The sequence below is a fragment of the Temnothorax curvispinosus genome, unplaced genomic scaffold, assembly GCF_003070985.1.
Source record: "Temnothorax curvispinosus isolate PA1 unplaced genomic scaffold, ASM307098v1 QBEX01001109.1, whole genome shotgun sequence".
NCBI classification, from domain to species: domain Eukaryota; kingdom Metazoa; phylum Arthropoda; class Insecta; order Hymenoptera; family Formicidae; genus Temnothorax; species Temnothorax curvispinosus.
In genome coordinates, this window is record NW_020210889.1 from 20,953 (window position 1) to 45,884 (window position 24,932).

Here is a 24,932-nt window from a genome sequence, read left to right on the forward strand (position 1 = left end):
TAACAAGGATAAAAGGTTCTGTGCTATTTAAAGGACATTTCTTTCAGTCCCTAGTAATTTTGCGGGATAATCGAGTGACAGGGGCGTAGGGTGCTTGGAAACGAACGATGCATCGATAAACGACATCCGCTTTACGAGTTCTTTTCCCCATATGGAGAACAAGGGAGGCGCGAATGGGGACGGCAGTTCCACCATACGGGTGTGTGGAAGATGTAACGGCAAATCAGTTGATAGGGCCAAGAGTCTCTGGGCAGGCAGGAGGCAGGAAGGTCGCGCCGAGTCGAGTGGAGACGGTTCGAGTCGGGTCGGCCGGCACCGACCGGCTATAAAAGCCCTCTCGCACCGTGGCGTCGACGTCACACGTCGTTAGCACTCTGGACCGTGAGGAACTCCCGTTTGCGCGCGTGCCACCTGTTAAAAGCCGCCCCCGTCCAGGTATACTCGTCATCCACACGCCGGCCACCGCTACCTCGGACTTTAACTCCCTCCCGGTCAGTTCGACTCGAACGGTCCACCCCACACATCGACGACTCGCACGAAGCCGGAAGTCTCGTCGGCGGGAGATCGCCCTCTTCGCGCCCTCCGCGTCTCTCCCCAAGAGGAGGGGAAACTTGGCGCTCCTCGCGCGCGCCTTTCGTTCTTCTCTCGGCAGATAGTCGCGGGAAGGGTATCGGCTCCGCTTTCTCGAGGGATTTCACCCGGGCCCGGGATCTCCCACGGAAGCTCTGTGAATTCAACAAGTAAGTGTGATCTCGAGACACGCGGAATTTCTCTTGCTTTTGATATCAAAGATCCGAGATTGCGCGCTTTCAGGAAATCCGGTATCCGGCCGAACTTTTTCCCCGTTTACTTATTCAGCTTTGACGTACGCTTCTTCACTTTCGGCGCGTGTGTTGCGACATCCGTCTCCGGTATTACGACAATCGGCATTCTGCCGATTCACGGCCGCGAGGAGCGATCTCGCGTGACGAGCGATAGCGGAAATTACGCGAGACGTTTGACGTTCTTATCTTCGCAGAGATAAGCAACTCGTGATGATATTAAAGAAGTTTATTGCAAATTGACGCGTTCGGAAACTGTTTTAACAATCAGTCATCTCGTTAGTCAGAGACACGTCCGTTATCTCGCTGGTGATTTACGATTTAACGGAAGTGCTGTTGAATTGATGTAAATTGATGTAATATAGAGCTTCATCGTTATCTTTCTATTAAATTCTGCACCGAACAAAACACAGAACATTTGGAGTGATTAAAAAAAATACGTTTTTCAATTAAAAGGGGGCAACAATTTCGCCGTGATATTGTTTTATGCTTTATTTAACGGACACGATCAATCTTCGCCAGTAACAAAATATATATGTATTATACACTTGTATATCGCTTAGCGCGCGTCACGATCGATCGGCCAGTCCTGTTACCGAGCGGCATAAATAATAAAATTTATTTGTGCCGATCGATAGCGATAATCCGATAAATCGCGTCACCGCTTATTGTGCAAATTCAACCTTTAACACTTTACCGATATGTTAACGCCGCGAGTCAGAAGTATTTAGACGACAATTCACGCGTCACTCCCGCACGCGCGCTTTAATCCTCTGTGGCTTATGCGAAAATCGAGAAAACATAATCCGGGAAAACGGAAACGAATGTAATAGAACAGTCCTCGCGCGCCGTTACATTCACCGTCGTCGCTCGCCATCGCGCTGTCACAAGCTGATTCATTTTAATTACACTTTCCACATAGTTTTAGCGGAAAGCGGCACACAGTTTAACGCGAGCACACACGTGCGAGTACTGTACAAACACACGATTATTAATACTAAAAATACACGGTTTCGCGAAGGGCAAAGGGAGCGCTCATAACTAATTAATAACGGCGCGGTAAATGATATTACAAATTAATGCGACATTTAATTGCGCTATAAGAACGCTTTTGCACGATGATCCGTGAACGCAAAGCGCGATTCAGTGTCTATCGGATTAAACATCGAATCTCGGGGAAGTGGAGCAGATAAATTCGTTTTCATCTCCGCTAACCTTTCCCCTTTCTTGAAACAATTAATTTTGTTTATTTATTTCGATATGTAATTCCGCATTTCTTTCCTCTTTTCATTGATGTTGTTTGCTGTTTAGTTGCAAAATTAATAGTGTCAGTTACTTATCAAAGATCAACCCTCTGAATAGTTTATACAAGTCCCCTGATATATTTCCCAAAGCTTTTATATCTCTTTCAGAGAAAACTGTTGTTTCTTGCGTACCCAAGCAAGAGAAGTGTTCCTTCAATATTTTCTCATGCCAATTAACACATTTTCAAGTAATAACCACTTAAAGATGAGTGGCATCGTTAAATACCAAAGTCTTATTTTTTATAGATAGATATATAGATAGAAGGGAGATATGTAACATAATAATCACACATAATAATAAATTATGAATAAATATATTATTCTATCTATACTAGTGTATTAGTAGTAATAACTATTAATTACGTATAAACACATTACGATTATATTAATAACAATATTATTTATTCGTCCGAATCTTATGCGATGCTAAATTGCAATTAGGGGATTATATTCGCAGGCTAAATTCAACAGCTGGCTCGAGGTCGATGAATCATTATCACGCTCTCACAGGTTGAACCGTAATTGTTTGATAAGCGAGATTAAACAGGTATCTGCAATGCTGTGAGGTAAACGCGATGATGAAACAGTCGTTTACTACTATATAGTTCGTTCTTTTTCATGATTGGACATAGATCCGAAGGGGGTGCAAGCCGGCGGATACGATGTCCTACGGGATACATTGAGTATATTGGTTCCTTCGATATTGCTCCGCGATTTATCCCGGTTTCCGGGGTTTTATATGTCTCGGTTCGTTTTGCCATCGCCTCACGACTGCCGCCTCGTTATTAGCTATCTCTCATTCGTGCCTTTCGATCCGGGATTCAGTCGGCGTTCATACAAATTTCAATCTGCCTAGAAGGCTCCGCGAATTGATGTATCCAAAATCCGCGTCCGTTCATTCGACGTATGCAGTGCGCGATAAATCGCTCACTGAACGTGCAAATGAAGATTTATCTTTATTTGTTTTGCACTATAAGCGATCCCGTTTATTGCACAGAATTGAGCAATCTTTTGAACTTGGCCGATACTTTTAAATGCGAAGTTGATAAAATATCTGTCGCGAACAAGCCGCGTTTCGCAACAATCAGATTCAAGTTGTTACAAATATGCGCGTTACGAATTGAAGCGAGAAATACAATTATTTATGACAATAATTGATTTTTAATTGCACGCAAAAAGATCGAAAGTTATTTTGCGGAGGCAGAAGTCTGCTCGCTACAAATATATATAAGTTTCTTTTCCATGCATTGGATAACAAGAACCCGAAGGAAAATTTGAGATTTACAAGAATCGCGCTTACGCTTTCTTTATTGTCCGAACTTTTTAACAGTTTAACGATATCGGTAAACTGAGAAAGTTCTCACCCCCCCTCCCCCGTAAAATTTGCGACTCTGGGTATTGCGGGCTTTGTGTAACCTTCCTCAATGTGGCAAAATTACAGGATTAGCGGACGATGTTTAGTCTGTAAGTTAAATGAAGACAAACTTGGTTTTATTATTAAAGAATTACCGTACGAAACTTCTTGCTTATAATTAATAACAATTGACTTAATACAGTAATATTGCAAATAGCCCTTTGGGCACAATATACTCAATTTATTTCTATGCATTAATGTTATTATTATTCCTTGAAATTTCTAGTTATTTATAACTTATTTTTTAATTCTATATTTGTTTTTTTACTATGTAATAATATAATATTTTTTTCTCCAAAAATAGAAGCGGAGTATCATAATCTTACTGATCATATATTAATCCGTCTCTTTTATTATATTAAACATAGATATACGTAATTAATATGATTATGAGATACAAATAATATATTGCAATTTTATTAGAATTTTTTGAGAATCTAGAAAAACTTTTTTTAGTTATTGAAACTCATTAAACACTCGATACAAGTGATTATCATAATTATCACGTTTCATTGGTACTTCCCACGCAACTTACGGTGATCAAATATCACCGATTTTTCGGATAATTGTTTCCAAATAATTCTCTATATCCAAATAATCCACTTTAATCGAATTTCTGTTGGATCCTAATCAGTACCTATGGAGGTATCTATGGAGGACAATCTGGTGGGACGCTCTCGGTGAAAGTTTCGAGCGCGTTAAACGATCGATCTTCTATTCGACATATACGAATGAGATAGGCAGCCTCGCGCGAGCCTCTCGAGTAATCATACGTGGAACACCGCGATTGTTCCGCGTCAACAACGTGCTCGGCTTTGACAGGTCTCGGTATATCGTTCTCGCCCCCGTCTTGACCCGTTCACCAGATATTTTTCACCGATTTTCTGCAAAGTCCGTTATATGGAGTCAGCTATTATTGGCGTCTTTTATTTCTCCGAAACACTATTTTAAGTCGCGCGTAAAATGTTAAAAGTTTAATTTTTCAATAGAACGCTGTCGTAAAATAATTGGTTATTACATATCACATTAAAGTCATTTGATATTATTTTATAAAATTTTTGTTAAACTGTATTTTAGTCTGTTTTTTTAACGAAAGAGAATAGTAATATCTGTGTGTATATAAAAGTTTTATACTTAAAAGAAATCGCACCGATAAAAAACAAATTTTAATTTACAGAATGTCAACCTTATATGAAAATGTTTTTATTTCTTACATAAAAAGATGACTTTTTAAGAAACGTGAACTTTGTAATTAAATCTTTCGCTTATTTACAGATTTTTTGTTCTATAGAAAATATCTCAGGAAATTGATGTAAAACATTTTATGTATATGCAATGGCCCGATTTTCTACGCACTTAGAATCTAATTCTGCTTTTTGTAGGTGAAGCCCAGATGATCTAATAATTCTGATTAGGGAATAAAGCTTTGATATGAATTCCCGCCGATGATATTGCATCAAACTGATCACGCAGCAAAACTCAAAACAAACTCAGAGTTTCTGTTCGAGGTATGACGCTCTCGTCGCCCTACATCCGCGAGAGTATCTCATGAATGCGAAGATTAGTTTGCTATCCTCTATCGTGACGTACGTCTATATACGACGATTCTATTTGTAATTCCAACGTTTCCTTTCACATAATTTTTTTTCTTCCCGTTACCGCCCGCGCGTTTCCGTTGATCCTTCACAGAACGTTACATTGAATCTGCAGCAATTTGCAGTATATTCGCAATTGGCGGTAAAGTGTCGCTAAAATTAAATATTCCTATAATATAATATTAAAGTAAAAAAGATACGTACTTTTGCCTCAACAAAGGGTGGCCGTTATTTTACACGAGAAAATTGAAAAGAGCGTAAAATTAAAACAAAACTTTAATTGACTAAATGTGAAAAGATTTATTAGGTCGTTGCGGATACAAAAACGGCTGATTTTAACTTCAAATCTAAGGTTTTATTATTCAATTAAAAGGTTGAACGAAATATAATCATAATTTCATAAATAAATAGTTATTATCTGTAACGTATCTTAAAAGGAAATATTTTTTATTGTTTTATAATACAGTATCTTATCTAAATTGAAAGAAGCACCTCCACATTTTTTTTTAAAAGAAAGATAACAATCATGTGAGGAAGGCATCTGAAGTTTGAACGTCGTTTTCCATCAGATGGAAATACAAGAGACTCGGAGAATCGCATTAGGATTAATTAACACGGAACGATTAACCGCTATATAATATAAACCTATAAATCCATACCGAATATGCATGCGTGAGTCTATAATGGGGGGAGAATATAATCGAATCGCCGCGGCTTATTATGGCTAATAACCGCACAGATTATCCGCGATGCAATCGGCTAAACTGATTTTCTAGGTGCATTACGATGAACCTGCAGCAAATACGGTTCGCGTAATCGGCGTATACGTTCTGCGTGCAGGAAAGGATGAATGTAATCGGAATTATCAATGACGTGCATAACGTGACGTGTGAAATGCTGGCGGTTTTTCGATAAGACAAACGGAATCTTTCGCGAGATACAAAAGACGCGATCGATCGAACGTTCATTTACCTTTTCTACCTATTTATCTAGGCTCAATCGCGTAATGTTAAAGTCCGTGCCACGATATCGTTAGAAAAACGTTGACCTAATTTTCGCCGATGAATCCACATGTCTAATCGTCCGTAAACAAAACTGCAGATTTGTATATAGTCTCAGTTCTATATGCTATCGTCGCTGTCAATCTCCGAAAAATGGGAAGGCATTTCTCTTTCCTTTTCGAGACAAAGCCACCGAAGTACTTTTTTCGCGGAAAGGCGATTTGTGAAACTTCATATAATAGGTATCGATATGAAGAAATCCTATTATCGGATTTCTTTTCTCCCTGAAAATCTATCATGTTGATAGATTTTCGTGTTACGCGCGTGTCGTGTTACATAAATTGATAACGGAACAGGAAGAGCGGAATAACTGATACTGTTAGCTGAAGATAGAAGCGAAACTATTTTTATTTACCCGAAAGAACGAAGCACGCGCTATATTGCAATCTTTTGCTTTTATCGTGATACATTCTTTGCTTTGCATTTCAGAACATTCGTATTTTTGCGCAACACTCTTCAAAATTTCTTATTTGTACAATCAAATTTGTTTAGCAGCTTTGTTTTAATCTCAAGCGTATATATACGCAATATCCGCTCTAATATCTGTATCGAGATTTTTCAACGCGTGCGTCTTGTGTAAATAAGGGTAAAAGGGCGCCACGTTCCATTTCTTCCGCAGAGAGCCGGAGCTTCCGACGCTGTTCGCAATTGGCGGTTTGTTATCTCGGCAAAAATGTCGCGTTCGCCGAGAGGACGATTTTTGCACGGCCCGCCCGCGGAGAGGCCCCGATCTCATCTGTCTCGCCGATATGTAATTAGAACGGCGTACAATGGGTACCACGTGCCATTTATCGCGAATACGAATCGTAGCGCGGCCCGGCGTTCCGGGGGGACCGATACGGCGGACGCGTAGCGTCAGCGGAGGACGGAAAAAGAATCGGCGGCGACGATAAACGATAAAAGTGTGTAAAATTAGAAGCAATTACACCCGAAGGCTGTCGCCGCGGGTAAAGCCGGCGCTTCGCCGCTGGCTTTATCTGCATAACCGGCGCCGAAGAGCTGAAATCGCGCTATCTTTAACGTTTTATGCCGCGCCACGACTGTCGCGCGATGGTCACTCCTCTCTGCTTGTAAACTTTTCGCAGTCGCAGTCATCGACGGTAATGACAAGTTCAATACCGGCTCGCACTGGAAACACCATTGGCGAAAGTGTGTAAAGGTACGATCGTGTAGCATTAGATTGACATGTTTGCGCCTTAGTAGCGAATAGTAGATGCATTTCTTGAAAGAAAACGAGATACTTACATCATCGAAAGACATTTGTTGATGGCAATTGCATAGCAAATTGCACAGCAATTGGATAATACTGGGCAAGAAAAAGTAGCAATGCGGTTTTTCTCAAATATATTATATTTATTTTTATTTTATTAAAATTAAAATTTAATAAAATAAAGATTGCCAATATTGAATACGACAAATTGCTATTGCAGTCCTTTTTTATTTTTATTAAATTAATTTTTTTTAAATATATAAATATTATATACATATGTGAGTGGTTTAACGCACTTTTTGTTTAAAAACACATCAATCCGACTTTCGAAATGTTTTTGCAAAGCTTGCGTAGTGTTTATACTAATCAGCGATATGGATAAGCGACGTGACGATAGTTTTAATTAGATTTACTCATTTAAGTGCTAGCTTATCTTTTCGCTGGCGCCGTCGTTAAATCGTCATTATTCCAAAATGATTGAGTTAGTTACGTCAATTAGATAATGATCTGAGAGCATCGTATCGTCCACTGAACACTAGTTAATGACCACTCTAATAATAGTGGAACACACGTGCCCAAGATGCCTTTGAGTTAGCATCGACATTAACCAGAATTTCACTTCCCATTCCGACGCGAGCAATCTCGTTGAGAAATTCTGACCATTTTGGGTTTTATATATTTTGGGTTAAGGTCTGGCCTTAACAAATCGTAACATTCTCTCTCCGTAATTAATTTGACATTTAAATATATGTAAACTCCGATCTCCACTTGCAAATCTTTCTGGATTTTATTCATTTAATTATATTAAAGAAATCTTGAGAATCAACAAAATTGCAATTAATAAATTTAAAAGTTTTATCTGATTGTAAATTAAATAGAGTTATAATAATTAATTATTTTTTTCTGTGTTTAATTTGAATTAATACTTCTATCTCAGATATTTATTTCAGATTTAAAAAATTAATTTTGAGAAAATTGTAAATACTCCTCGCAATCTTCAGAAATACAAGATGTGAAAGTCAATATTTCTCAGAGTTTCAGGTAGCTACGTTTATCTCAAATAATTTAGCAAAATGTATTTCTCGTTTTTGCTCGTAGAATATACATATTTACAGAATACTTAGACATACGAACGCCAACGTCATCAAGCGCAAACTTTAAATTTATCTTTCCGTCGCCTACGTCTCGCATCTTTTACAAGTTGTAAATTCTCTCTTCCGCGCCGCTACTTCGCTCATATTAAGGCGGATGATAAAGGTTTATCGCTCGTTGCACAGGAAAAATGCGTAAAAAATCGTCGTCGTATAATCGCTAATCAAACCGCGGCGGTTTATACACGCCACGATCGTCGTGGCTCTATGTCTTCGCTTATCATTTTACGGAGGAGAATCATTCTGTTCGGCGTCACGGGGGATGAAGTGTATACGTACATGCGTGTAGTGTTTGCGCGCAATGCCGTTGTTAACAGATAATCGATACCGAAACGATCACGAGAGTATTTCGAAATTGGAGGCAGAGCGAGAAAATGGACTTTACAACGACTTTTAATTACGATTAGGATGCATTAATTTCAGTGCCCGTGACGTAAAGCGTATCGTAAGATTTAGAAATATAAGATTCGCAAGATATATAAGTTTCTCTCGATATTGATATCCTTTGTATATTCCGCGTATTCTGTACTTAATTATTCTCTTATAAAGGACAAAGTATAAGAGTCGCATTCCCAATATGACGTAAGAAACTAAAGAATTTAAATCACTTTTTCTCGATTTCTACAAAATATCGAAGCTGATGAATTAATCTCGTGTCTTCTCGCGTCGCAATAGTTTCTCTTTGTTCTCTATTTACTTGATCGCACAATTAAAGGAAGCGAAGACGGAAATGTTAAATATATTTCAAATTCTCCGTTTCATTCTGCGAGTCTCTCGTCAATTTAGAGTCCTAAGCGGAAGTTTAATTGGACGCCATCCTTGTAATTTCTGAGATATATATATAACGACATTTTTTTGCATCTCTAAGCTTGGTTAAAAATTTTATTGAATTAAAATCTACCCGAGAGAGATTAAATGTCTCGTTGCCTGGTCTCTTACTATTTAATATGTAACTCTCATATACGCACACATACGAAGATGTGCGTGTACTTTAGTTGTTTTTATTTTATTTTATACTAATTGCTTCGATGCGGGTAGAACGGGAGCAATCTGACGCGGTCTGCATATCAAAATAATCTGAATCGGAGCCGGTTTATCAGAGCCTCTTCGTTTAGACTCGATCGTTGACCCTGCACGAATAAGTTGCGCTCCGATCGCCCTACGTTTTCCCTCGCTCGATCGGCACTCTGTTCTCTTCTTTCCTCCCAATTTCGTTCTCGTAATATTTCACAAACGAGTATGAGGTAACCCAATGCGTCTTTCATAAGGAAAACGCATCGGGTTACCCGCGGCGCCGAAGCCTTTTACGGTTTCTTTCGCTCAGGCGAATGCAACGAACGAGAAATGAAAGGCTGTCCGCGATGGAATATATCGCTGGCGATTGATTCATAAACTGGTGAAAAAATGGGAGAAAAATTTATTATACGCGAAGTCATAAAACGCTTAAACACAAAGCCGCACGTATACGTAATGCGCGGTTTCGCGCGAGCTCATTTTAAACAACAATTTTCCCGGTTACGGCCGGACAAATGTTCCATGTCACGTAACTCGGTTTGATATTATTTTTTATATTAAAAAATATTTTTTTATGTTAAATGTATTATTCTCTCGTCATTTTTCATTCATGCTTTATAGAATTAACTTATAAAATAAATATTATTTCAATTTTATTTTAAATCTTTCATTAAAAAATTTCTGAAGGGAAAATTTAGTAAGTTCAAAATTAATTTAATTTATTAATTTGTTATAGAATTTACGTATTTATGAAAAATATAAAAATAGTAAAATAGATCTGGGAAAAAGATACACGAATCAGCCTTGAAGAAGTCTTTCCTTCTTTCGTGCGTCTGTATATAAATTTGCATCGGGTTGTGCAACCTAACTTTTGTCGTCATAAAGAAATGTGTATTTTGAAATAAAACCTTGTATCAAAAAGTATTCCTCAAAAGTATTCCTCTTATAAAAGAATGTTTTCTTCATTATTACAACAATTAAAAGTAAAGCGCCGTTTCCTTTGTCTTTCGCTAAACATGGGGGTGACATACTTATATCAGCCGTCGCGTTCCCTTCAACTATATCTAACTCCGAATACCTTCGCGACTAGCTAAAGCAACGTTTATTCTCACCAAAAGCGTGTGCGGTATTTTGTGTTACGCGAAAGTACCGGGTGGGATGTGCTTCTGCGTCTCAGTATCATGTATGGACCACGGATGTGGTATGCAGGCTCATTGTTAACAACCTTTGATCCTTAATTCATGTTCATCCGTCTTCAAATAATGACAATGTTAGAGTATGTAGACCACGCTTCATGCAAACTCCGTTAACATTTGCAGCACCGCTCTTTTCCAGCAAAATGTCGAGATACAGCTGTCGCGAAGCGTTTCGAAACCGAGTATTATCTCTTAATTAATTAGGGACTTCGCATTCTGACGTTTATTCATCGTGATGCAATGGATAATGACGGTGGCTTCATCGCGGTCGATCGGTGGATTGAAGGAACGAAACTCGTTAATTCAGATTGGCTGATATTTCAGACGCTATAAGGAAAGTTTTTGTTGAAATCTGTCAGGACCTTTCCGCGATGAAAAGAGTCGATGTGGAAACTTTCTTCCTCGCGCACTCAGTTTTCAAAAGCTCCTTCGCAGACGTTTACATTTAACACAATAGAGATTATGCACAACACGGTTTGTTCTCGGAAATTTATTTACGATACCCTAAACATTTAAGAACTAATAAGAGATAATTTTTTAGATAAAGAGATCATTTTTTCGGAATTTTAGGAGAGAATTAGGAGAGTTTTCATGAAATTCTTAATGAAAAATTGTGCTCATAACACTCTACAAGAGTACGCGTTGTTGTACGACAGAATGACCGAAGGTGAGAGAATAGAACGAGTGAGAAATTATTCGAGCCTCTCTCTCGAAGGTGGCAGTTAAATTAAATTCGGTTATACGTGCAATCGCCGCGCATCACGTCGGCGAGCACATCGCCGCTCATTAAAGCGATGCTCTGGAATTAAAGCGCGGCGGCACCGCGTGTGTCGCCGGTAAAGTGATGAATGAATGAACGAACCGGTCCCCTTTGTGAAAGAGAGCTCACCGACTACTTTACTGAATGGATCTTTAATACGCGAGTGAAAAAGCATCTCACATCAGCTGTGTTGGTGAGCTCGCAACTATTTTACAAAGGTCATAATAATAATGATTGCAATATTAAAAATTTCGTGCTTTAGTATTAACTAAAACAGAGATATTATACACTTCAATAAATATCTTTTTAATAAGCTTCAAGAAATTTTTAATAATGTTTCAATATAATTTATATATTCATGTATGTTGAAAAATAGTATCTTTTATTTCTTAAACTTTATATTCTTTTATTTCAATATAATTGCTTATGAAAAAAAAAAGAAAACATTAAAAAAAGTTTTTTAAACAAAAATGTGATGAAACGAAATTATTAAAAAGATCCCAGAATAGAATATGAAATATTGATAAGATAGTAATACGTACCGTGATACGATGCCAAGCTCCTCCTTTCATTATCAACATTTAATGAAAGAAGCCAGTTACTTCTAAATATTCTACGTCGTCCACGTGTAAGAACATAGGCGAGAACATTAGGTAGCAAATGACACGTCGCCGTGCTATTACTTAATATAATGCTCCGTCGACACTTCAACAAACCGGCGACATTTGAATAAGACTGCCATTTTTTAGAACGTTACGCTACATTGAACGACTACGCTGCCCCTTTTCCCTTGATTTACATTTTAATTCGCTCCCTCGGCTGACGCTCGCATTATCTACTTTTATTTTAATTAGGAGAAAAAATATACAAGCGTCTTTAATTATATGAATAAGTAACATCTTGTTTGTATCTTCCAAATATATTTTCATAATAATAATCTTCTTTCTCGTCTTTTCTCAAAAATAATTTATCGTTTTTTAAATGGACACATTAAACTCGAATATATTGCAATATAAATGCTCGTGGAGTTTTACAGTAACGCATAATAGTAACAGGATGACAATTATATAAATGTCCATTTTAATCTCACGGAAATATACATTTCTCAAATAAACGAGGTGACATATATAACAGACGTAACAGTACCAGAAATTCAAGATTATCTCATTTCGCGATGGTAAAATTCTCAAAATATTACAGGATAATGTTCCTCAATCCTTTCCTGTTTCTATAATATTTTCCTTACGTTTAAATCAATATTAGTTTTAATAATTTGTTTTTTTTTTTAAATTGTCAAAAAATTCCTTAAAGTTTTCTTTTTGAGACTTTCTTTCAAGTACGCTCGCGCGTGGAATTTTCGACGCGTGACATTTAGTTAACGGATTAGTTCAGGATTCTGCTATCGGAATTTCTAAATACGGACTGAAATGATTACGACAATTTTTCTCTTGTATTTTAGCCATCGATGTGACCGATTAGCCGTCTGACGTTAACGCCGCGCTTATGTCGCAAATTGACAAGTTAAAATGTCGCTCACTCCTTCATGGATCGAACTGAAAAATTGCTCTCGTGTTTCGAAAATAAACAGTATATTCCGTTCCATAAATAGCCAATATCCAATATCAGATCCCGTAAATTGCAAATATTTGAAAATATCCGTGTTGCAGTTTTAAACATGACATGCAAAATTGGAAATGCGATCATCGAATTTTAAAGTTAAGAGTTTCCATGTTTCGGATTACTGTTTACGAGAGAAGAATATATCCATCGGTGATTCATCGAGCGAAAGTGGATCGCTCGATGAATCGCGTTTTTTCATCAGGACAACGTCGCCTTGTGTTGTCTCAAGGCGAAACGATGTTCCGTCCGAGATTATATTCTCCCGAGATATATATATATATGTGTATCAAACGCGATTGAATCATATAGGCATCAATGTAAACTAATTATCTCCGTCTCGCCGATGTTTACCGGTATTATTACATTTCGTCGGGGAAGATCGAGGATTGCCGAAAAGAAAAGGCGATATCCTCTTTATCTCTTTCACGTTTGATAAACGAGCCGAAGAGGATAACATATGCAGATTCGAGATTGATGAGGCTAGCTGACATTGCAGCTTACCGAGATTGGTTGAGAGTGGTGATCAGGTAATTCAAAGTAAATATAATGGGACATGTTGCAGCTCGATATAAAATTGCGTTAAATAATTCATTACTTTATTTATTGCTTATTATGAAGTTTATATATGTATATGTATATATAAACTTGAATTTTATAACTCTGTTATAGAGATTTATTTTATAATTTTGGCTTTTGATAAAAAATTCTAGTCAAATTTAAATAGACTTTTAGTTTAATACTTGGATTATTTTCGTATATGATTCTTTTCTCTTATATTTAAATTTGTTTAAAAAAAATGTACGAATAAGAATAATGGCGGATAGAAACGGTAACTTGAAACGATGCGCTCTCCATGTCGGACTATAAAATTACTCGTTCTACTTCTTATTACGATTCATAATACTCGTTTTAACGAATGCGCAACGGAAAATTCGATACTTAGATCCAAAATACATTATGATATGCGATATTTCTATGAAAGGCAAAAGATAATAATACAGTACTATAATAACTGACACGCGAGATTTCATCGAAATCAAAGAACGATATCGCTATGTCACGCTGGAAGTTTTGCCAGTAATGAAAATGGATAGTCTTTATGAAAAATTTGGAAATAAAAGAGATGAAATAAAAGGGAAAAGAAAGTCAGCCGTTTAATTAAAAAAAAAAATAATACCGGAAGCTGTTACAAAGTGTCTGTCATAAATTACAAAAATTCACACTTCTGTAAAAACATTTATAAAAAGCTGAGGGAAATATAATTTATACAAATTATGCTTCAGTCTAAGCCCGCAATCTGTATATTCTGTGTTAAAAACGTGGTTTTGTTAACTACGTAGGTATGTTGGGAAGCGTACGACGTTTCGTCGCAAAATGCATAAAGCTCGCGTGAACGAAATTCATTACAGCTTAAAACGATCGGGCAACTGTAGAAACGGAGTATGTAGTGTATGTACTTTAATTAATTTTATAGGACAATTGGAAATATGTATATCGTTCTTTTTTTTTATAATGGGTGGTTGGTGTTCCCGAAAAACTGTTTCGTCGCAAACAAATTTTCATACAAAACAGATTTTCCATTATTGTTTTCCTGTATCATGGACAGACTTCTCTTGCTTTATTTGTTCTTTGACAAACAAATTGAGGGCGACTGGTTTGCGTAGATTCCTAGCATTCTACATGCTATTTGCTGCGCGTGTGTGCGTTTGAAAATATTTGAAAATCTGCATTCCGTCGCTTGTGACTCGAAACGGTATTTATTAACAATCCATCGATAACAAATAAAAGTACAATAACTGAGTTATTCGTGAAAAGATCTCTATTTATTTCTTACAGCTGTGCTTGTGAGAGAGGCGATATACAAAAAAAAACGAAACCACACATCCAATATCTCGCTGGTACGGAGTAAGAGTTAATAAAGCAAGAAGAAAGGTTTCGCGAACTTTACACACGTAAGGAAGTAAGTTTACGATCGGAAGTATTGTTCAGTAACCAAGTTGAAGGAAGTTGGAAGAACTAGGAAAACATGGTAGGATAAATGAGAGACTTTACGCGCAAAAATATTGTTTCGCTCTCGTCGATTTTTCGAAGCGAATAAATATGCATTTTTAATATAATAAGTGTAATAAACAGCGACCGATGTATGTTTACGACACAGAGTAAATGGATACTGATATTTTTAGTAATTTTATATGTTGGTCACCAGCGTCACTGATATCAAATTGTACATATATAATGTGAGATTACATTTCCAATTTTCGCATAAAATTTCAAAACGAAATAGCAATTGGCGTATAAAAGGCAAATGTATATAAGTCGCTAATTATCATTAGCATAAAATCTCGTCTAATAACTGATAGTATTGAATAAATAAGAAATGTTCAGGGTGCCCCAGGAGGAATGACTACTTTCCGAGGTGATGTATCGGTTATATTAAGCAAAAATGTTTATATAAGCGAATGGCCTACTTCCGAGACACAGCTATTTGAATGTACAGTTGCAAAATTAGTGATGAGAAAGATACATGCTTCACCCAGTGGACTGTTGTGACTGTTGATAGTGACATTGTAGAAGTGTTGTTAAAATTGCCGCACATCTTCACAAAAGCAGCAGCATGGCATTGCCATCGCAGAAGTCGTAAACATACAGCATAGATATCTGCATATTCGCCACTGCGTGAAGCATGTATCTTTCTTATCGGTAATTTTGCTGTACATTCAAATAGCTCCATCTCAGAAACCGTTCGGAATAGGACACTCGTTCATATGAACATTTTTGCTTAAAATGACCGATACTATATCCAGCTCTCGGAGCAGTGGACCTTTCCTCCTGAGACACCTTGTGTAATCCGCGAAGGAAAGCTTCATTCACGCGCCAGCATACGAAATGCCATCCTCTTATAAAGATTTCGCATAAAATATGTCTACAGCTTATAAAATTGTCGCTCAATTTCATTTGAAAATATAAGGAGATTTCGTTCAAAGCTATCGATATCCTGTTCACCATGAATTCTAAATATTTGATAGTTCTGAGTACGAAATTAAGATAAATCCAGAGCTAACAGAGACTGAAAGAGTTGGGATATTCGGGGAAAAGCGTATACGTAAGAATTGTCAAAATGTCGTGCGTCAATTTTCTAAATTATATATTTCCTAAATGACACGTTGTTGCAGGCTTTCATTCACGAGCCACTCAATCAGTGAACATTTACATAGATGACGTACCGGTGGGCATCGTCACATGCAGATAACGAGAACGTAATTTGAGTCACATTTGCGCATCAATTTACCGCGATAACTCCATTACGCTTGAACAACAATCTCATCTCGAATTTGCAGCATCATTTGCATATCGGAAAACGGACCAAGAAATATCGCTGCTCGTTGTAGCGCTTTGCAAAATCAGATTTCGACGATTATCGACGATATCTCGATTCGAAGTAAAAATCTTACATTGCGCGAATGAAATCAGATTTGCTTCGTTGCTACGTGGTTTGATTTGATAAGGCTTCTTCTACTGAAATATCTCGAATCAATTGCACACGTGTTTTGAGCTAACTAAAATAATTGTGGTAAAAGAAAAGTGATGACTGTTATTATTTCTTTCTCAATTCTCAATTCTCAATTCTCAAACAAATTTACAGTTCTTATTAATTAAAGAGTGGAAAGTAGTATCTGTAATATAATTACACCCGCGCGAAATTATTAAGTGTAGGTATTTATCATGGAAAACGTTCCAGTATTATAGTTTATAATAAGTATTTAGTAATATGATTAATAACTTTGTTAAAAGCCTGAGTGGAACGTTGGAATTAATATTTATTAATATAATATTTCGTAGTATCGTATTATCTAATCAGTCATCGCTAGTACATTGATCAAATTACCGTCTAACTATGCGTCACATTTGCATTATACTTCATTATCGATCCTTAAAATAACCGATTATAATTGTTACACAATAAATAAAAGGATATTGTTTGGCATTCTGCATAATTTAGTGCTTAAAATTTAATTTAAATTTTAACAAAAAATATTTCTCCTTTTCAGATTGGGTAATTAAATCGCATTATCATTAGTAAGACTGAACAATTGCACGCATTTCTTAATCGTTGAATTTTGATATTTCTGTGCTGTAAGAATTTTTGTTTTCTAGATGTAAGACGTAATAAAAAATAGATTAAATTGAACAATAGGAGCCGGTGCTTATTATTTAATTGCAATTTATTCGTATTTTTTAATTGTATTACAGAATCTCGAGATATATATTCGTACTAAAAAAAAATATGAGACAATTTTGATTGTGTACTTAAGATTTAAAGTCTCAGTCGCATTATTTTCCGGTTTCGCAATTTTTCCAAAAAGTGATTATTCTGCCTGTATTTTAAGTTATCTTTTTCTTCACTTTGAAATCAATATTTCTTCAATAAAAAAATATTGAGGAAATGTGATATTTTCTTCTTTCAGAAGGGAATAATCTTTAATTAACCGCAAAAAATAAAATACGAGGATGATTGAATAACTGTGCTCCGTTGTTGATTCAGTTTGCAGGTCTCTTTTAACGTCCACGTTGTCTACTAATTGTCCAAGTTGCCTAACGAACAGTCACATGGCTTGTCGCGCGATACTTTGATAACGCGACACCTAATCCCCTTTGACCAGTGTACCAGTCTCTGTCTAGACATTAAAAATCCACGTGACGAACCTTATGACACTGGCACAACTAGAAAGAAAAGATAGTAATAGAGGGAACGGGACTGGAATCAAGACATGGAATCGAGTCGCCAGTCGACTCGCAGCGTGTAATTGAAAAGCGGGACGGCAGCCCTAAATTACGATGGCGGTAAATTAAGCCCCTTGGTGTTAATGGACCCGGACGATGACGACAACGAAAACGGCGGTAACGGATAGGGCAACGTAGGGCAATGACGACGACGACGACGACGACCATACGTCTCGCAGAAATGTTTATCATTTTGTACGTGCTAACGTCTTCGAATTTGTTTATGCGATAAAAATAATTAATAATAGAAAAATTTTAAAATATAATTGTGCTAACAACAAATTTAAAAAATTATTGTTTCAAAAATTTATAAAAAATAGGTAAAGTGCATATTTTTAAAAAATTAAGTGAAAGAAAAACAATATAATATTTTGAATTTATTTAATTAAAAGCGTATTTTATATATTAATTACACGTAATATCAAGAAAAAGTATAAAAATGCTAATAAAGAATTCCAAGTATATCATCAAAATCTTACATCACAACACATCACAAGGAAACAAATTTTCTCTTCACTCTTGTCCTTTTTTTCTATTTTTTTAATGTCAAGTAAATCTTACTAGTATAACGGAAAGGTAGAAATTGTAAAGATTTAAGGTTTAGATGCGTTTAATATGACTTGTGAACGTTTTAATGTTTCGTGAGAAATATATTATTGCGTGCGAAAGTTACGACTCGAACGTTAAATTGTAAAAGTAATTTAACAGAGCGATAGCTCCCTCGGGGTGCGTGCTTTAACGCGAATCGAGGGATAGGGAGCCTCAGGCCGAACGACCGGATGTTTGGCACGGCAAGCACAATTCGTGCACAAAGTACCTCTTCTCACCTGCTCGCCGTCGCTGCTGCCGAAACTTAACTTCTCGTAACTCACCCAGTGACGGATGGCAGAAGACGAAATCCAATAAAAGAATGTTTGCTCTCGAATCAAATATAAGCTCCGGAGAATAACAGGAAAGAAGTGAGAAAAAAAAGGAAATTACTCGACACGCAAAGAACGGGCGCGCGTGTTCGCACAATTTTCTGCAAACTTTTTCTTCGAAGCCCTATCTTGACGTAAACGCGGCGAAAGCGTGAGATAAGAGTATCTCGACGCGAAAAAAAATTATGCATAAGTCGTTATGCAATTTAATTCAAAGAAAGAATGCTGTGGAATATTGTTATGAAAATAAAGAAATTTACACGGAAAAAAGGAAGTGTCAAATCAATCACTGATATACTTGTATATACGCAAGAATATGTATCTTCTTATAAGAATTTCAACTTTTTTTTTATTGAACCATCTTAAAACTTCATTTAACTATATAAATGACTTCATTCAAGCAAGTTTTCTCAGTTTAATGCAATATAATCTCATTTCAAGATTATACATTCTTGCGTATGTACAAGTATACAAGGGTCGATTTGACACTTCTTTTCTTTCTGTGCATGATATCTAGATTTTTTTACGACAAAAATCTAGTTCACTGTCCGTAATAAATATTTTGCCGACTTGTTATCACCTGCAAGCGTTTTCGATGATGTGTTTCAGATGAACGTTATTAATTTACATTCTTCCTGCACGATGATACTGCTCGGTATCTTGGCGTCGACGACGATAATCGGCCTCACAAGTTCCGCTCCTCTGTCGTCGTACGAAAGTAGGGACGTGTCGGACGATCGTCCCAAAATTTTCCTGTTGATCGATCAAAGAATACCAGAATTGGAGGTATGTTTTCTCGAGTAAAATGAATACGGCAAATAGAAATATTGTGAAATCGAAAAGATAACGCAATCTAAAGACAACTTTAATCTCTTATGATAAGGATTATATCTTTTCCATTCTTTTTCCTTCTAATCTTTTTTATCTTGTACATATAGAAAATTAAATGTATAGAAACCGCACTGTAAAAACTACAGTATATATATAGAAACACGAAAGTCTTATATTGACAAAATATATACACGAATATTAGGAAAAGCTTTCTTATTATTTTTTCTATCTAAGTTAAATGCTAGAAATTTTGTAATTAATAAAGACAATAAATTTGTTGAATTATTATCGTCGCAACTTTTTTGTCCAGGGCCTGATTTATAAAACGATCAAAGGTGCTTTATGTCCACATCATATTCATTAATTTTAATTTTATTTCTATATAGATAAATCAAATTTTGAAGCTAAAAATATTTTTTGAAACCTAAGAATCACAGATCATTGAGGATGCTCTCTTATCGGAACGCATCTTCCTTTCATCAATAATCCGTCGATAAGTTCTAAGCCGCGCGGAAATCGCGCTCGTCGTGAAATAGAAATAGAACAACGTATTCCAAATATACGAATGCCATTGTTGTCGGCTAACACGGCGTCGACACGTGTCTCGTTGGATCCGCTTAGTTTACGAGCGCTTCGCATTTCGAATAGTTGGCCGTGCGTGTTAACGGATCGACTGCGGTATCCGCGCAGATGGACGCGCACACTTATACGCGTCGCGCCTTCGCGGTTCGGTATCGGAAAATGACGGAAAATGACGTAAACGTATACGTTACAATCGTTACATACGTAGTGAATCAGGAGCGCGTGAATTGTGAACGGAGAACGTCTCTTCCCTGATTTCTATTGCACACGGGAGATCCCACGTCATGTTACAGAGGATTTGCATTCCTCCTTATTTCCCGTGCGGCTGCTGTTCCGCCGTCTTGCGAAGCGGATAGATTTCGACGCTCGATGATCTAAAGCGTACCTTATTTATCCGTGGTTTCCTCTCCCACGCGTACTTTTCGCTCCGATAAAAATTCAAAGGCCGGATATATTATTGTTAGTATCGGTCAATATAAAAATGCACAACGCTAAAGTATATCTGCCTTGTCAGGAAATATTATGTCGTTATATCTGTCGTATCTGCAAAGATAAATGTATCATCTTCAAGAAAGCTGTGTGCAATGTGAAGAAAATTATGCGTACACGATAATGCAATCTTGCAATAACAGAAAAATTATCGTTTCCATTATTCACACAAGTAAATCTTTGTATATTACTCAGCGGAGCTATTTTCGTTATTACTTCTAATAACAGCGAGCTGTTTTCGTTATTATTTATAACACATAGATTTTTTTCCCCATTTATCTTCAAGTCTGACCTTTCGAGAGAAAACGATGATTTTTCGACTTTCAGAATCGCTATTTTTCTTAACATCGGAAATTTCTAGGAACGCCTTTGTGAACAAACGTGTATGACTCGAGCGCGTAGCATTCTTTGGCAAAATGCTCCGTTCATTTGCTACTTTTAAAGCATTGCAAGCGCGGCAGATAGATGTAACGAGAAATGTGCAGTGCATTCCGAAATTTTTTATTCGCTCCGAGGCACGCCGCGCGTGAAAAGCAACAATATTACACGACGACCTGGTGGTGGCAGGTGCCTTCATTATTCATGTGCATTCATTATTCGCTCTTCGCCCAGCTCTGTAAATACGTATTTTCCGGTTCGGTGCATCGCGCGGTATAAGTTGAAAGCTGTCTCGCGAGCTTTCGCTCGAGGGGTCGCGCACCTTCGACTGTCTTTAAGCCGCGCGCGAATACGCAATTGCCGCGACAATTGGCGCAAATCGATCTGTAAGTTTCGCGCGATAGAAAGGAGGAGGGAAAAAAACAGCGTTTCGAAAGAATTGTTTCGCGAGAATATGCAATGGAATATACGACCGTGAAATCGCTATTTATGAGCCGAGGGAACATAAAGCGCAACATAAAAGCGCGGTAAAGCAAAAGTACCTGCAACATTGTACCCGGGAAGACGTCATACGATAAATTGTAGCTACGGAGGAGCATGTAAATTTCAAATTGCCCTTAATACCTAAAGTTATTCATGAAGGAGTTATCTCGCTTGAGTCCATTCTTTGTTTGAATTCAAAATGACCTTATCATTGCGGAACTTTAATTGTTAGATTAATTATCAAGGTACTAAATGCCAGATGTTAATAACATTAAGTGCCGCGATGCTTTCAGACATGATGAATGCACATTTTTCATAAAATATGCACACTGTACATATTTTTCAAAAAGAATTTCAAAATTTAATTTTAATTATGTATGTATAATGCATATATTTAACTGAATATGTATAGAAATTTTGGTTTTTTATCATAAATGTTACCGCACATAAATTAAAATTACATTTTTTCGAAAAAATATGTTTGTTATATAAAAAAATGTTATATAAAATCCAACAGAAAAAAAGTTGAAAGGGTTAAGGCTTAAAAGTCTTGCCACAAATTTTATTAGTAAAGCTTTAAGTAACATATGGTTGATAAGATTAGAATGCACAAGCTTGTCACCGCTGTTAGCTAACTAGGTATAATAACGTAATGGAACAGCTGACAGTGTTTTATCGCGCATAGTTATTGTTCACGCAACAATAGAATGGGATGTTCATAAAAATTTTACCGCTGTAATCTAATCGCATTATTTAAAGCGGGACAAAACGGGTTCTCGGGGGTAACTTATACATGGTTAATAAAGCCCTCGATTTTTATTGTAAAAATATGTATTTGTATCGAGAACTAAAATATATTTTTTATCATATCAATACGCGGTCAAAGCGCTAAAAATCTATGGCGAGATTGCGTTTATAAAATGCACATTTATAAAATACGAAAACGTTTTTTCTCTTGCGATAATTATAACTTATTTTGATAACGAAAGATCGATGATCTATTTGCGAACAATCAGTTTGCCGTTTTCTATCAGCAGAGTGTTCATAATCTTCCTTCCCTCAGTATTTTAAAGAATTAATCGTGACCAATATTCGTTACGCTGAATAGGATGAGATGCTGAATTCGGAGAACGATCTCGGCTCAGACGTGATGCGCACCAAGAGGATCGGGTCCCTGTCGATCGTCAACAATTTCGACGTGCTGAGGCAGAGAGTCATGCTGGAGCTGGCGCGTAGAAAGGCACTGCAGGATCAGCGGCAAGTCGACGAGAATCGTCGTTTCCTCGAGAGCATTGGCAAGAGATCGGTGTCGGACGCTGGCAGAAACGTGAGATCCGGCATGAAGAACAGCCGCGAACGACCTGCAGCGTCCAACAGGAACGAATGGACCGAAGAGAACAATCCCTTGTTTCGTGGATCGCAAGACGACGATCGGACGGTGAGAGTATAAACATGCATTCTCAGATTTCTTTCTTATCTCGGACTTGTTTTAAGACAATGGCTTTAAATAATTTCGATCAGACAATTCCCTCCTTGTCGTGATTGTAATTTCGAAGTTATAGAGATAGATTTATTTAATTAGAATTTTATATTTGCATTAAAATATTATGCACGCCAATAATGATGATGCTGATTTTCAGGTACAGACTAACGAGCTCCGCCTGCTGAAATGAATTCGCGCCTCGGCGCGCGAAGAAGAACTCCAGATCCGATATATTTTATCTTTACTATATACGACCGTTAATCAACCGTCATTCATTAAGTTATTTTTGTCGTCCGTCTCCTTTCCGCTTGCCTATTCTTGTTTAGCAGATAGTCCGAGTTCTGCCAGCCGTGGCTGGCAAATATAAATGTTAAAAAATTGCTGAATTTTCACAATCGATAACAAATACGGGCCTGCCTCTGTCTCTAATGAATAAGAATACGGGCCCCATCTCCTTCTCTAACGAATTCGATCGAGAAAACCGGAAACGTTTCGCAACCAGTATTCCTTCCCCTCTCCGATTCTTCATTAATTTTAGCGTTTATTTATTGAGTTAGGTTGTAATAATTCACGTAACAGCCCCGTGTCGCGGAAGCTGATGGCAGGTATGGGAATCGCGATTGTGCATCGTTCGGAGATGCACGACAGATTCGATCGGCGCGCATAACGTTCCGAGAAGAAAGAAAAAAACGTACAAAGATCTGAGCTTTACGTAAAGCTTTACTTCCGTCTTCTTCCGCGTCCGATGCTCCCCTTCATGGACACGGAGAAAGGCGTAACGAAGCAGTATTATATATTGTGATCTCGTTTAAGCTACGTCTTTTCTGTTTCGCAGAGAATACCTGACGCCCGATCCTTTAGCGGTAGATTTAATTTTTCTCGCATCTCTCCGCCGCGCTTTACCAATATTCGCATATTCGTAGATGACGATGTAACGCGTACGCGCGAGTCGATTGAACTTACACAATTTCACTTTCGCCAAACTATAAATGTACAAATACTACGTTGTATTGATAGTTATCGCCTCTCGCGATAGCCCGGCGTCGATCGTCGGACGAGAGGCACACTCATATGTGTGTACCTGCAGTCTATCAATTCTGAATGAAAATCTATTTTCTGCGTGTAGCATGCGCTAAAGAGACTACCCACAGATTGACAAATGTAAGGAAATCGAAAACTTGTAAAAGGATCCGGAGATCAGATATATACTGTTAAATCTTAAGAAAGACTATAATAATACACGATAAGATTTTCATTGATAAAAGTACAAGATTGTATCCCAAATGTTATAATTTAGAAATACTTTTACATTATGTATAAACTTGTTTTTGCTTCCCTCTTAATATTAATGTTGATTATTGATATGATTGTTTCGCGTCATCTCGCAGTTACGTATTTATTCCTGTGCCATTGCGGAAGTACAAAAACAGCGATTTATTAATTGTGCAAAAATAAAAAAATGTCTAACGCGACGTATGAGATTGAAAGTTTCGCGGAGCATGCGATAAATAAAATGTGTATGCATTATTAAAATAATTATTTAATAACCACGTGACCGTACCACAAGATTGTTTCCACTTATAATTGCGTCGAAGCGTTTTATCGAATGCGATTTCAGAAAATCTAGGAAATCGGAGAATGTGTGTAGTTATTAAATCTTTTAATAATTTCTATACATATAAGTATGTTGATATATTAATTCGTCAGTTTTAATGATAGATTACATTATGTGAAACTTAAGAGTCGTTAATGATAAAAAGGATTCTGAGAAAGGTATGTGTGTAAGTATGCGTACGTACACTTCTCAGAATTCTGTTTGTCGCTGAAGTTTCACACAA

The 24,932-nt window shown here is 37.1% G+C and overlaps 1 protein-coding gene across 1 annotated transcript in view; it reads left to right on the forward strand.

Moving 5' to 3' along the window:
- LOC112460074 (diuretic hormone 44) overlaps window positions 1–24,644 on the forward strand; it is a 28,570-nt gene extending 3,926 nt beyond the window's left edge. The window contains exons 3-5 of the mRNA XM_025024539.1: window positions 19,458–19,634; window positions 22,720–23,049; window positions 23,252–24,644. Coding sequence (XP_024880307.1) covers window positions 19,458–19,634; window positions 22,720–23,049; window positions 23,252–23,284 — 540 coding nt within the window. The 3' untranslated portion in view covers window positions 23,285–24,644. The remainder of the gene's footprint in view (window positions 1–19,457; window positions 19,635–22,719; window positions 23,050–23,251) is intronic.
- Window positions 24,645–24,932: the final 288 nt, after the last annotated feature.